At 36.4% G+C, this 15,269-nt stretch overlaps 1 protein-coding gene across 1 annotated transcript in view; it reads right to left on the bottom strand.

Moving 5' to 3' along the window:
• The window catches only part of LOC149797580 (copper-transporting ATPase 1-like), a 130,422-nt gene that overhangs the window by 38,998 nt on the left and 76,155 nt on the right, over positions 1–15,269 (bottom strand). The window contains exons 7-9 of the mRNA XM_089962477.1: positions 12,334–12,413; positions 11,567–11,873; positions 4,447–4,680 (exon numbers count right to left, since the gene is read on the bottom strand). Of these exons, the coding sequence (XP_089818603.1) occupies positions 4,447–4,680; positions 11,567–11,873; positions 12,334–12,413 (621 nt within the window). The remainder of the gene's footprint in view (positions 1–4,446; positions 4,681–11,566; positions 11,874–12,333; positions 12,414–15,269) is intronic.

Below are 15,269 nucleotides of genomic sequence, written 5' to 3'. Positions count from 1 at the left end.
CATGAAAGTCATCTACAAAGTTTGGTCTGCAATGCAGAACTCATGTTATTGTGTGGAAACTTGTTTGCTTCCTTCAGTCCATTCCCATGACTTTGAACCTTTTCATATCAAAATATATTGGCTTCATCCTTACCCTATGTTCAAGCCATTCAAAATGTTTGATGGAGATAAATGGTGCAAAACTAAAGTTATAATGCAAAAACAAAAAGGTAACTGATGGTTTGGATGTATGGATGGATGTACAGATGGACAGAGGAATATCAAAATATTATACAACCCGCATTTTGACACACAGATAAATACACAAAAGCAAAGTATTTAATGATGTGAAACCACATTAAAATACATCCTCATTTACCCTGAAACAAAGTTAAGTGAAATAAAAAGCAAAAACATATAATTAAACAAATCCCTAAAAACTGATACAGCTTACTGGGATGTATGACATAGTTATGTTACAATAGAGAAAGCTTTATAATGATTAGTTTTACTGACAGTTGTATAATGAGGAGTCTTACAGTAAGGATCACTGTATAATTTGGAGTTCTACATTAAGGATCACTGTATAATGAGAAGTTTTACAGTAAGAATCACTGCATAATAATGAGTTTTACAGTAAGGGTCACTGTATAATGAGCTTGTTTTACAGTACAGATCACTGTATAATGAGGAGTTTTACAGTAAGGATCACTGTATAATGAGGAGTTTTACAGTAAGGATCACTGTATAATGAGGAGTTTTACAGTAAGAATCACTGTATAATGAAGAGTTTTACAGGAAGGGTCACTGTATAATGAGCGAGTTTTACAGTAAGGATCACTGTATAATGAGGAGTTTTACAGTAACGATCACTGTATAATGAGGAGTTTTACAGTAAGAATCACTGTATAATGAGGAGTTTTACAGTAAAAATCACTGTATAATGAGGAGTTTTACAGTAAAGATCACTGTATAATGAGGAGTTTTACAGTAAGGATCACTCATCAGTGTTTAATGAGAAGTTTTACAGAAACATTCACTATATAATGAGTTTTACAGTAAGGAACACTGTATAGTGGAGTAAAGAAATGTATCGAATATACAGTTCACTATTTTATTTAAAAATAAAATGTAAGTTTAAGTGCATTTTTTTACATTTAATTTTCAAATGATTTAATAATTGTCCTACAACTTACAACTCCAACAAACAAGGTGTCCCAGAACACAGAGTGCACAAATATATACTTAAAAAATTAATTTATGGAATTGCAACAAATAGTCCCCAAAGATATACGGTGAACATGGTACCTGCCATATTCCCAGACAGTGTTAGGGGTCTTTTAAGACTAAAAAGCTGTATTTTGAGGTCCCAAGGGGAGTTAATGTGCATAACCCAACAAAGGCATGTTGTCCATTTGAGAATAAACTTAGGTTAATTGCCCTTACTAGGATGGGAATTAACAAAAGGAAAAAAATAGGAAAAAATTGGGAAGAGTGTGTTTAAAAGAAAGCTTGAACATAAAAATAAAAAAAAGTAAAACAAATAGGGATCCCTCTGCAAAATTCTAAATCACAACTTCTTGTTCGACAGCCGGGACACACAGACAAATGTGGGTGTTTATATACAAGATTAAAAGCAGTCTCTGCTGCTCTCATGAGTTCAATAGGGGGTTTGATGGTAATGCAGGTGTCATTAGTGTTCATCACTACACTCACTAAAGACTGGATGGTCCTGTGTTCAAACTTCTCTGCTGGATTCTCTGAGAGAATCCTGGTCAGAATTGAGTTGTTATGGACAACCATACTGTTAGCATTTTTAAAACTATATCTGATGCAGTCTGATCACAAGATCTGCCTGTCTTTACAGAAAAATGAACATACATCACATCTGGGACTGACCATTTACTAGAGTGAAGGGTGAGAATAATATTTTCAAGTTTAATGGTGGCTTTACATGTAATACAGTAGCAATAAATGCTTCTGTCCAGTAAAGGTGGTAAAACTTTATCAACACAAATCAACTGTGCAGACATGAGCATTTGCTTATTATTGTCTTTCAATCAATCTATTTCATGCTTAAATCATCCTGAAAAGCATAGGTCAATTAATAATAAGTATTTTTAACAAGATCAAGATAACAAATAATATTATAAAAAAAACTAATCTGAATGTTCAAACCAGCAGGTTGTTGTTGTTGTAGGGTTTAACGCCATTTTTCAGCACATGATAGGCTATACATGACGACCAGTATTAATGGTGGAGGAAGAACCCGGGAAAACCCCAGAAAGAATCACCAACCCACAAGAAGCTACTGGCAAGCTTTCTCACATACCCACATGAGCCGAATCCGAGACTCAAACCCATGCAGACAGAGGTGAGATGGCAGTGATCCATAACGGAGAGCACCTTAGACCACTCGGGGCCCCCCAGCAGGCTGTACATGATACATATATGTGGAGCTAATATCCTGACAGACATCATACACACAGGAATGATGTATATCAATATGTTATTTGCAGTATGTGCAAAGAATTAAATCCCCACTTCCGCTTTGCTGGAATGCTCCTCTAAGTAAAATTCCATCAACCAATTCTGAAATTTATTTTTGCTGGGCTTTACTTGCTCTGCTAATAAAATATTGCTTCTGAATCACCTTTACCAATGAAATCTGATCACTATTTCGACAACTGAAATAATCATGTTTTGCAATTTATATATGGAGTACAATCTGACTTCAAAGAAATGTTGCTGCTGTTCACAAACTTGTAAATAATCTTTAATACAGTGGCCAAAACAATCTCATTCAATGCAGTAATATGTAAAAATTTTGTTCTCCTACATGCACCTAGCATATCTCTTTGATTTACCTATACTGGGTTGTTCCACTCCTTGATCTCTGTTTATGCAAATTAGCACAATGGGCTCACCCAATGCAGTCTTCAAGCACATCACACTACAGCTATTTTCAGCCTATCAGGACTGCCTGCCATCAATACATGCTACATTTAATGTGCATACAAAAGTTTTAGTTTTTTTGTTAAGATTACTGAAAATTTTGTTTTTTTGAAACACAACCATGTCATGGGGCTTTTGTTTTTAGCACAACACAGTGTTATGGCAGATACGTTTAAAAAACTCAAGCTAAACAAAAATTAAATTTATACTCTACTGTACAATAAAGTAACCCATCAGTGACCCTGATCTTTGAGCGGACAAAATCAAATGCACTTGGTGAAGCACTATGAAAGATTCATGATTTGATGAAACTCAATATACAGTCATCTCAAAATAACACATTCGCATTAGATAAAATGGCACATGGTTATAAAGGTAGGGAAACAACACTATCTGTTATGGTTACCTTGCTATGACAAACAACTTTGATGTACATTACAGTAAGTAACACTGTTCATCAAAGTAAGGTATTAATTACAGAAGGAACATACCACGTTCTTCATCCCAGTAAAGTAATCATTACAGAAGGAATATACAAGTTCTTCATCCCAGTAAGGTAATCATTACGGAAGGAACATACAAGTTCTTCATCCCAGTAAGGTAATCATTACAGAAGGAACATACAAGTTCTTCATCCCAGTAAGGTAATCATTACAGAAAGAACATACAAGTTCTTCATCCCAGTAAGGTAATCATTACAGAAGGAACATACAAGTTCTTCATCCCAGTAAAGTAATCATTACAGAAGGAATATACAATTTCTTCATCCCAGTATGGTATTTATTACAGAAGGAACATACAAATTCTTCATCCCAGTTCATCATAGAAGGAACATACAAATTCTTCATCCCAGGAGGGTAATCATTTCAGAAGGAACATACAAGTTCTTCATCCTAGTAAGGTAATCATTGTTCTTCATCCCAGTAAAGTAATCATTACAGAAGGAACATGCAAGTTCTTCATCAAAGTAAAGTAATCATTACAGGAGGAACATACAAGTTCTTCATCCCAGTAAGGTAATCATTACAGAAGGGACATACAAGATCTTCCTCACAGAAATCAATGTTTCTTGGCCATGCTTTCACAAAAAAATGATGTCTAAACAGATCGTTGAGATCATTTGCATGGTATGTATTGTGATCCAGCAAGTGAATTCCTCGCTAAGTTTTCAAATCACTCAATGTCATCCCAACCTGGTCATTAACAAACAATGTTAGTAATACTGCTTATCCACTTATCTGCCTGTGAGTCCAAAGCGAACATTCTTATACCAAGTGCAAATGTAGTTTCCTTTTCCAAACCTAAAACTGAAGCAGCTTTGGTAAGACACGTATGTCATCCTGACTGATATGTGAAACTTTCTACAAAAACATTTAGGACAATTTTAAATTACTTATCAAAAATTACAACGAAGCATCTGCTCATTAATAATACAACAATTAAGTCTCTTCTAATTAATATTAATCATGTACTATTCTTTAACAAGCAAAAAAAAATTGTTCTACTGGGTACCTTAGCAATGTGCTCCAGCCATCGTCCTAAGGAGATGAAAACCATTAACATTGGGGTTGTTTCGAAGAAGGTGAAAGGACTGAATGGCTCTTGCAATGCCATGGAGGCAACAACCACACAAACAGAGTAAACGTAAGAAATAGTCGTTGCCAAGACGACCAAGACATCCATGTTAGCTGACTTGTGCTTCATTGCTTTCCATGCTTGAGTGTAGAAATATCGCCCACCAATAAACTGAAACAAAATTAACATTCAGTAAAATTCATAGCTTTTTATTTTAGAATACAAAAGACTTTAGCAAACACAATTTTTATGTACACTCTAGCTATGCTAACATACATGTATGTACCATGGATACTGTAGATTACGTTATGAAATTGGTCATGGGGTTTGATGGAGATGCAAAGTGCAACCATGGTGTGCTGGTTCTATTCAGACTATTATTCTATAGCTGCTTTCTCCTCATGGAACTGTTGTCATATAATATTATCTAATTAGGTATAGTGCCTCAGCATGAGGAGAGGGCTATAAATCCCATCGACATCACTAGTACAGGGCACTGAATTCCACCAGACAACACTTAAGTACAGGGCACTGAATACACCAGACAACACTAGTACAGGGCACTGAATTCCACCAGACAACACTTAAGTACAGGGCACTGAATTCCACCAGACAACACTTAAGTACAGGGCACTGAATACACCATACAACACTTAAGTACAGGGCACTGAATTCCACCAGATAACACTTCAGTACAGGGCACTGAATACACCAGACAACACCACAGTACAGGGCACTGAATACACCAGAAAAAACTGCAGTATAGGGCACCATATCCTACAAGACAATACTGTAATATGGGGCACTGTATCCCACCAGACAACAATATAGTATGGGAAACTGAATCCCACCAGACAACACTGTAGTTCAGAGCACTGTACCCCACAGGAAAACACTGTCATACAGGGTATTGTCTCTCTCCATACAACACTGTAGTACAGGGCACTGTATCCCACCAGCCAACACTGTAGTAAAGGGCACTAAGTCCCACAAACAATGTAGTATGGGGTACTAAATCCTACCAAACAACACTGTATTGTGGGGCACTAAATCCCACCTGACAACACTGTAGTATGACAGTTTCCTTGAGATAAGCCAATCACAGATTTACCATATCACATGACATCCTGTAACATCAATGTGTTAAAAAAGAACAGTACAGTTGTAATGACTAATGCCAGGTAGATTATCCTAAAGTCAAGGGGAAATCCCAATTGTCTAAAACTAAATACCAAAAATAAATACCTGTAGTTAGCCATCGGAAACTCAAGAATTATCATGTGATGAACTATAAGACTCTTTGTGTACAGTACTACTTCATAACAAGTTTTTAATGTACTGATAAAGTTACTACCTTGTAAATGGTTATGTCACATTCCCATGCATTCAAAAACTATAATAGGTTTAACAAACTTAAAAATGTATATTTCCTGATGCTGAAATGTTAAAATATATATTATTTTTTTGTGAAAACCCCATTTCAATATGACCTTCCATTAAGGAGTAGTGATAACAAAATTTTCAAAATGGCCATCAAGACAGTGATATTTTAGAGGTCAGATCAGCACCATTTTCATTTAAGAACAACTAGCATTATAGGAAGTCTTTTAGTGAAAATTCCCATATTAATTGTACATGTATAAGAAGGCATAACAAGATTTTCAAGCTGGCCACCGTGGTGGAAGTAACGGATGTCAGTTCAGCACCATATTAGTTTAGGACCAACCAAACTCTAAAGAAACACCTTTTAGTGAAAACCCAATGTCTAATTTCGTTCATGAGGTGCAGCAATAATATGATTATGTGCTAACAGATGACATATGCTGAACACAGGATTACAGGTCAAAAGCTAACACATAAGCTCTTCTGGGCTATGACCAGTAACGCAAAAATCAGCCATCATGAAAGGAATTTAGTGTTGCAATAATTAGGTTCATACAACAGTTGCTTCTATTTATTATTTGGACATATGAAAGGGCATTTCTTTCATTTATGTAATAAAATGACTGCAAGCTACAGTCAGTAAGATTTCCTTGTTTCTTGTGAATAGACATAAGTATATTATCAATTAGCCAATGAAATATGTTCTAATACATCAATGAAAATGACCTCTTGTCAATCAATAAATGACGTTTGGAAAAGAAAATCTGATTTGATGACTCAATCAGCATGAAAAGTCATGCAAACTACAAGAGGAAATTTTATTTAATGTCAGGAGTCTGGATAACATAAAAGCACAAGCTCTGGACAAGCTATTATACCGACATGATATTGCACAAATACCTCATATTTCAGCAGAACAGAAAGGACATAGTTACAGTTAAACAATACACATTAGAACATTAAAATGACATCAGTAACAGCAAAGACAAAACAGTATATAGTAAGCAAAAATACATTTTTTACATTTAAAAAAAAAATATATGAATATATTTAACACGACACAGAAAGGCATACATTTGAAAAAATTTATAAGAAATACAAGTTTTATTGTGAAAAGCATGCAATAAAGCTTTGTTAATGAATAATAATAGAAGAGTGCTCACATTTAAAAATTAAGTCTTAAAAAAAGGAAAAGTATTAGAAGTAATTAAACTAAGCATATGGGAGCTCGATTTAAACCAGAGAAACTAAGTGAAATGAAAATTAGTAACCTTAAATGAATTTACTGTTTTCCTGTGAAGTATGTTTCATACTTCAGTTGCCATATATCTTATTTTGGTTTTGTATGGCTTAACACCATTTTTCAGTACATGATTGAGTATGTATGGTGGTCAGTATATTTGGTGGAGGAAGAACCCAAGAACACCCCAGAATAACCACTGACCCATGGGAAGCTACTGGCCATCTTTCTCACATAACAACTTTGATCTAGCCAAGACTCGAACTTGCAGAGAGGTGAGATGTGTAAGTGATCTGTTAAGGCAAGTATCTTACATCACTCAGCCCTGTGGGGCCCCTGTGATATAGCTTAATCTACTAATGTTAGTTTTGCTTTTCTTAGCAGTCACATGACCTATTAAAATCAAACAGAAATATTAATATCTTGTATTTATTTTTCATTTTTGTCAAAGCTTTGTTTGTTACAGAATTTCCAAATAATGGCGGGGGGGCAGTAGTTGAAGTTTGGCTTAATAAAGTGTTTATTAATAATAGCTTAGTATTAGTGGTCATATAGTGGCTAAGACACTGCAAGATGTATAATTGTCTTGCTGCTTTTTTTACAGATCTTAGCTATTTGACAGATCTTAGATCTTAGCAGATCTTAGATCTTAGCTATTTGACAGGTCTTAGATTTGTGTGTGTGTGTGTGTGTGTGTGTGTGTGATATGGATTTTAAATGTAGCTTTAACAATTTTTCAGTCATTTCGCTACGATGTCTGCAGTGTGGCAGTTTATAGTGATGCCGCAGACATATAGCATTGTATCCCACCCAGTCACATTATTCTGACACCAGGCCAACCAGTCCTGACACTAACCTCTTAATGCTGAGTGCCTAGCGAGGCAGCTGTGAGTACCATTTTTTTAATAAGTCTTTGGTTTGACTTGTCCATGGTTCAAACCCGCAACCTCCTGCATTCAAGGCGGACGCTCTAACCACTAGACCACTGGAGCAGTGCTTAGATTTTAGATCTTAGTTATTTGACAGATCTTAGATCTAAGCTATTTGACATATCTTAGATCTTAGTTATTAGATAGGTCTTAGATCTTAGTCATTTGACAGATCTTAGATTTTAGTTATTGACAGGTCACTGATCTTTGTTATTTGACAGATCTTACATGTAAGACAGATCTTAGTTATTTGACAGATCCTAAATCTCAGATATATAGTTCACATAGTTCTCACAGGATATTTCATTGTCTTTTATGGCACAATTGGATAAATCTTGTCTATTTCTGCAAATAACAGAGTGGCTTAGAATTTCAGGATGTTTGCTTGCATACAAATGGCTGCAAACCAGCCAGATAGTATCTTGCTCTCATTTTGTAGAACAGATATCAAATTATTTTGATTTTTATGGAATTAAGATATACCAGTAGTGTTGTTATCAGCATAATCACACAGTGCTGTTTGTTCAGTGAAGTAGAAAATGTTGTTTTTAAAGATATTAGATATGAGAGGTCCCAGTATTGATTCATAATTACAAGTCATTATTAAATTCCACATTGCTCTGCCCTTCACCACAATGTAGAGGGCATGGCTGTAGTATGTGACACATTACCTGTATGATACATAACCACAGTGGTTTAAAAAGTATACTCCAGACATGGATACAAGTCACATAATATGAAACACTTCAAATTGATTGTGTTCTAATTTTGTGGTTTTTGTGGGTGAGCTAGAGCATGAATTAAAAGTCACAACGAAATATCAACCAAGCCTAGATTCATGTGTCCCCTCCCACCCACCCCGCCGGCCCGACAGATGCAATGGAAAGGCATCAACCAAGGTGCCATTCCCCAACTCCTACCCCATCATGCAATGGAAAGGCATCACCTGCCTCTTCATTTGTTTTAATATCATGGCTATATATAGTGCTAGAATGTGAAATAGATATTAGGATAAGTACATGAATTAACAATGAGCACAGGAACTAAATGATTACAATTTAATCTGAATGCAAATTTTCATTAATGAAAACTTGTGCAAGGTTTTATCAGCTCTACCCGATGTATAGTAATAAATGCAGATTTACTCACCGTCTGAATCCTTCTTTATTTCCCAAAGTACGTATTATTTCCATTTATATATTTAGAACAGAGATTTAAAAAAACAACACAAACACCAATAATTCTGTGCAACTGGTTTTGCATTTACTGTATGCTTCTTCAGGCACAAGATGTTTTGAAAGAAACGGATGACATTTCTGTATTTTAATAAAACAATTACGTCATTGATGTAACGTCAAAAATGATAAGCATAATCACAACAGTTTTATATGTATAACAGAATCAAAAAGATAAACAAGTCTCTAACAAAAACTGAATCAGCGAAATAATAAAGTAGAGACAAACAGTCATACATACAACTTATTTTTATAAAGGATATACAACATATCTAACCGATGAATCCAGAAACTTTCTTTAATTAGTCAATTCATCTCTCCATGCATAATACCAAATGGCATGAACGAAAAATTGTGTAATGAGGGATTATTTGCATTCAAATGCATTGAATCATTAGAGAACTGAGGATCCATAGAAAATTTTATATCAAAGTGATGATTATTCATTCTCTAGGAAACTTGTTGAAGTGTTTGTCCAACATACTGCATGCTACATTTTTTACAGGTTATCCAATAAATCATATCAATCGATACACTGTCAGTGATATAAGATAGAGAAAACACTAACTGTTGAGAATTTAATGCTTTGATGGTGGTCTTGAAGTACCTAATCCCTAACTGTTGAGAATTTAATGCTTTGATGGTGGTCTTTAAGTACCTAACCCCTAACTGTTGAGAATTTAATGCTTTGATGGTGGTCTTTAAGTACCTAATCCCTAACTGCTGAGAATTTAATGCTTTGATAGTGGTCTTTAAGTACCTATTCCCTAATTGTTGAGAACTGAATGCTTTGATAGTGGTCTTTAAGTACAAGAAAACCTAACTGCTTAAGATTTCAATAGTGGTATTAAATGTGTTAACTCAGACATATGTGGAAAAAATAAGTCAGCATTTTATTTAAAATCTCTGCATTTATGCCATATATTAGCAATGAATAAATTAATCAACTTAATTATGCAGTATGGATTACATCTGTCTCCTCGCAAATGCATGGTAATGAATGTTGATATAAATGTTTACAGAGATATAAACATCAGCTTTTTTTTTTGTGTAAATGATAGATCTACAAAATTAGGTACCCATGGGTATGAAAGTTTTACCCAAACCACGAAATTTAAACCCATAAAAGTAATTACATTTTCCCCTGCCATCTGACACAATGTCATGATACATAACTGCCAAAAGTTTCATTAAAATATATTCCATGACGCAAAAGTTATACACAAGACAAGGAAACAAGTCACAGAAATACAATTTCCCCTGTAACAACCTTGACCTTTAGGCAGGTATGGTATATGATACATCGCATATACATGATTACATAACTGGCAAAAATTTCTTCACAATAACTTTGGTGATTCACCAGTTATATTTCTGGCAAAGATACAAGTCACAGAATTAAATTTTCCCTTGCCATGACCTGGACCTTGAGGCAGGTACAGTATGTGACACACCACATATACATAATATATAATTGGGAAAAGATGTAATCACAGTAACTTTAGTGATTCAAAAGCTATATCTCCTGGCAAGATACATGTTCCACTGCCATGATCTTGACCTTGAAGCAGAGATCTATGGTGGAGAGATAGTGCCATAACATAAAATGCTTGTCTTACAACAGGCAGAGAGAGAGAGAGAGATGGGCATGATGCTTGTCAAAATAGTTTATAAAGTAAAAATAATTCACGTTTCTATCATTTCCATTTAAAATCTACAACATTTTATTTAAAATTCATAATTTCATACGAGTCCTTATTACCCTGAAGAAAGAAATTTTGAGCAGCGGAATCAGTGTTTCAATTCTTTACAATTCCAATTATGGTTTGGTTTGGTGTTTTACAGCACAGCTACACAAGTAGGTTATTTAGTGCCAAGGCAACTGGAGTAAAGTGTCTTGCTCATGGACACCACAGCAGCTGACTCAGGCTGGTTTGATGGTAGGATTCAAACCTGCACCCTTTCAGTCAAGAGTCCAGCACCACAGCTCCCTCCAATTATGAAAACACCAATCATTCAATATTAAATATTAATCCCCATTATTTTCACATGTTTAAATTTTGAAAAAGTTTAAATTCTCACAGATTTTACTTCATCTGCCTTGAACAAGCTGAAAATGCAGGGATTGTGACTACTTCTCAATTGATCCTGTATAATAATGTAATCAAACAGCAAACAGACAAGTAGGCAGAAAGATAAGAAGACATATAAACAGAAAGCCAGAGGTAGATAGGTAGGTAGGAGTAAGAATATTTGGAAAGATGACATACTTGTACTGGTGTGGATAGGATGAACATGATGAGATTGTCAACGGACAAGCCTGGAACAATCATTATTTGCCACCCATGAGTATTTCCCATGTGTGCTGTTGTCACTATTGTATCATTAGCTGGTTTCATGGTCACTGTCTCATGATGCCCCGGCTTCGCTGTCACTGTCATTTCAGTTGTGTCATTCATAAGCATGGAATGAACTTCAACTGCACCCTTACGTGGGTCTTCAGCAAACATGAAGTACATCATAATTGCCATGGCAGGTACACCAAAAATTAGGGACCACAGGAAGGAAGTACGCCATCTGAAGAATTATCAGTTTAATGTCACTAGTTTACTGATATTCGTCTTCATACATAACTTGTAAGGCACTAAAAACATGTTTAACTGCTTTTCATAGACAGTATATAATTGCTGAGATGCTCCCTGGATTTTATCATAAGGAGGGATTTCCCCCCTTGTCACAAAAATATGGGGAAGTACAAATAAAACGAGGGGGAGGAGTTTAACTTTCTTGAATTAGCACTCTACTGACTATGATGCTACATTTACAATTTCATAATAATGTATTATAATTTTAAGTCCATTAACGCCACAGTCTGCTTGTTCAAACAGATGATCTCAGCGGCCAACCCAATATCTTCACATTTTAATTTCATTTTTAGATATTTACTAAATTTATCGTTAGCATTTATAATAAGGCTAAATGGTTTTGTAGCACATAAGCAGTACGTAGTACACAAATGTGTCACATAAAAAAATACCTTTTGATCTCATCTCTGTGATCATACCGAGAGGCATTCTTATCATCATCTTCAAACAATTTGGCATCAAATCCCAGGCCCTAAAAGAACAAAAATAAGATAAACTAATCCAAATCAAAAACACTCTGGCATCAAATCCCTGGCCCTAAAAGTAAACAAAAATAAACATTACCTCACCTCCAAATGTACAAAATTTAAAATGCAATGCTGCTCTTTCAAGTCATGACCTATGAACTTTAAGACCAAGTTTCTTCTATGGCCTCCATCCCATTATCATTGCCCAAAGAATCATGTGAAGCCACTGCAAAATTTAAAAATAAAACAAAAGACAATAATGCATCCAATGTAAAGCGTAGTCTTTTATAAAATACCTGCAATGATTGCATTGCTTTCTTTTTTTTCTTGACTCCTATTCCCCAGTCCAAGCTAATTATTTCTTCCTCCATTTAGTATCTGAGTGCCAGAATTGAAAAGAATGTGATTCCAGTCTGACTCCTTAGTCAATACTAACAAACAGAATACCTTCCTCCGTCAACTTGAACTGTGTATAGGGCATCAGGGTGGGAGTGGGGAATAACTGCAGTGGTAGCAGGTTAATTACAAAATAATTAAAAACGTTTTAACACTCACACAAAATAACTACAATTTAAAAGCAGTAATACAATACCTGTTACTACCGCATTCCTGAATTTATCTGTTAGGAGGGATGTTGATGGCCTCCGCAAGACTGATATACAAAAAAAACTGCACTTACCCTTATCGTCTCTGTGTTCACTACAGCAGGCTGATAGAAGGCTGAGCCACATGCTGTATGACCCAACAAAAAAACTACCTCAGCTTTTGTTTCTCCATTGACTGAAGGTAAAGTGAAGAGGAGATAGTGTGAGACTGCCAGAACACAGCTCTAGCCCTAACTTCATGGGCTTTGATTCTCATAAAAGAAAGGTCCTTCGCAACGAGGGAATATTACTCTGTCTTGATAGTGTAGACAACCAATCTTGAAATGGTGGCTGATGAAATATCAGAAGAACCCTTCTGAGACAGAAAGATACTCTTCTGACCCTTCCTACTCTCTTTAGTGGGAGCCAAATAAAACCTTAAACCCCTAAATGGACAAAGCAGCCTAATACTGATCATCTCCAGCACAGATAAGATTGAATCTAGGGATCTCCAAAGGAAGTGGGACTATTGAAACTATCTGATTCTCAGCCAGATATTCAGGTTGGCAAAGAGAAGAAAACAAATTGCAAATTACCCGATGAGCTCAGAAAGATGAGGGTTCAGCCAGATAGCAGGAATCCTACTGAACTTGAAAGTGTTAGAAAGGGCTGCCCTATAACCCTTATTAATGGACACAGAACACAAATTATGGAAGATTTTCCACTATGCACCATAACCCTAGAAGTACATGGAATCCTAGACTTGATAACATAGCTGGCATCTTTGCTCAAAAACGTGTCCTGGCAGATTAATCAATTGAGATGAGCTAAACATGAAGGTGGAGAATCTGCATGCTGTTTATGGCCAAAACATCAATTATGAAATTTTCCACTTTTTATCACACCATAAAAAACCTGGAATAGAAACCCTGAGTTTGGCTGACCACCTCTGTCCTTGAGAAATGGAGAGAAGTCTGTAGACAACAGGCAGGAGTTTGCTCTAAACTAAGGCTGCTTATGAGGCTATGGAGGCTGCTTGTGAGACTGTTGAGGCTACTGTGAGAGACTAAGGAGACTGCTTTTGAGACTGTGGAGACTACTTGTGGTACTGTGGAGGCTCTGCCTGTCTGAAGAACATCAGAGAAGGGTCTATAAGGCAGTCAGAATGAGTGTGGTAAATGACAGGCTTCAACTGGCCCCAACTCACTGACAAGGACTACTGTTGCTGTTCCATCAACTCCTGTGATGCTAACGAGGGTATAAGACCTCCAACGAGCATCTCTAACTCAAGCAGAGCAACCCTAAAAATGTTCTTACTGTAGTCCAGTAAGACCTTTGATGTCTCCAAGGGTACTTCCTTATGAAAGTGAAGAAGCTTCGCTGAAAGCACCATTGATGTCCTCACAACATCCTCCAGCAAGCACTGAAACACCACTAGAGATAATAATTCCTTCTTTAAGAGACTGAAGAAGCTGCTGACAAAAGAGCAGAATGCATGGCAATTATCACAAGCACACAGGTCTTGAACTCCAAGGTCTGCAGGGTTTTAACTGTGAGGCAAATCCAGGTCCCAACCAATATCCCCACTTGAGATGCACCAAAATCCAAGGGATAGTTAAAGGAATAGACCAGTGGATAGTGCATAAAATGGGGTGCAGATCACCCCTTCTGCAGCCTGGTAACTCCTGGTCCTGAAAAATTCAATGTTAGCTCTTGGCCTATCTCAGAGTGCAGGAGCTGAAGATATGGATCAGAGGAGGCCCCAGAAACCTCTTTAAATTGGAAACAATCTGCTGGTGCTCAGCACCAGAAGGCTTAGGACACAAATCCATGAGAAGGAGACAGTAACTTTGTTAGCTATCTTATCAAATGTCCAAACTTGCGCCAACAACACCTTAACTTGCAGGTGGGAAGAAGCAGGGTACCCCAACTGAAGCATGGGGTGGGGGCTGTCACAATCAATTCCTCTGATTTGAGTTCACCATGATACAAAGGACATGGGGTTTCTGTCAACTAAAACCAGTCATGGGTGGTGATGTGACAAACCCTACTAGCGGCATTCCCAGTCAAATGGAATCTGTATCCCTTCTAGACCATCTATAGGGTGAATGGCAACAAGCCTCTTTTAAGTTGGACAAAGCCAGAGGCAATGGAGCAGGACCACTGCCTGTCACATCTGCACTGTTGAAATCATAGACAGCCATTTGAAACACAGTATAATAAGAACCCATGAAGTCAATTACATCACATCAAACAGGCAAAGGCAGAATGTCCATG

The sequence above is a fragment of the Sinohyriopsis cumingii genome, chromosome 6 (assembly GCF_028554795.1).
Source record: "Sinohyriopsis cumingii isolate HCF-2022 chromosome 6, ASM2855479v2, whole genome shotgun sequence".
NCBI lineage: Eukaryota > Metazoa > Mollusca > Bivalvia > Unionida > Unionidae > Sinohyriopsis > Sinohyriopsis cumingii.
The sequence above is the reverse complement of the archived record's forward strand: the minus strand, read 5'-3'. Positions and strand labels throughout refer to the sequence as shown.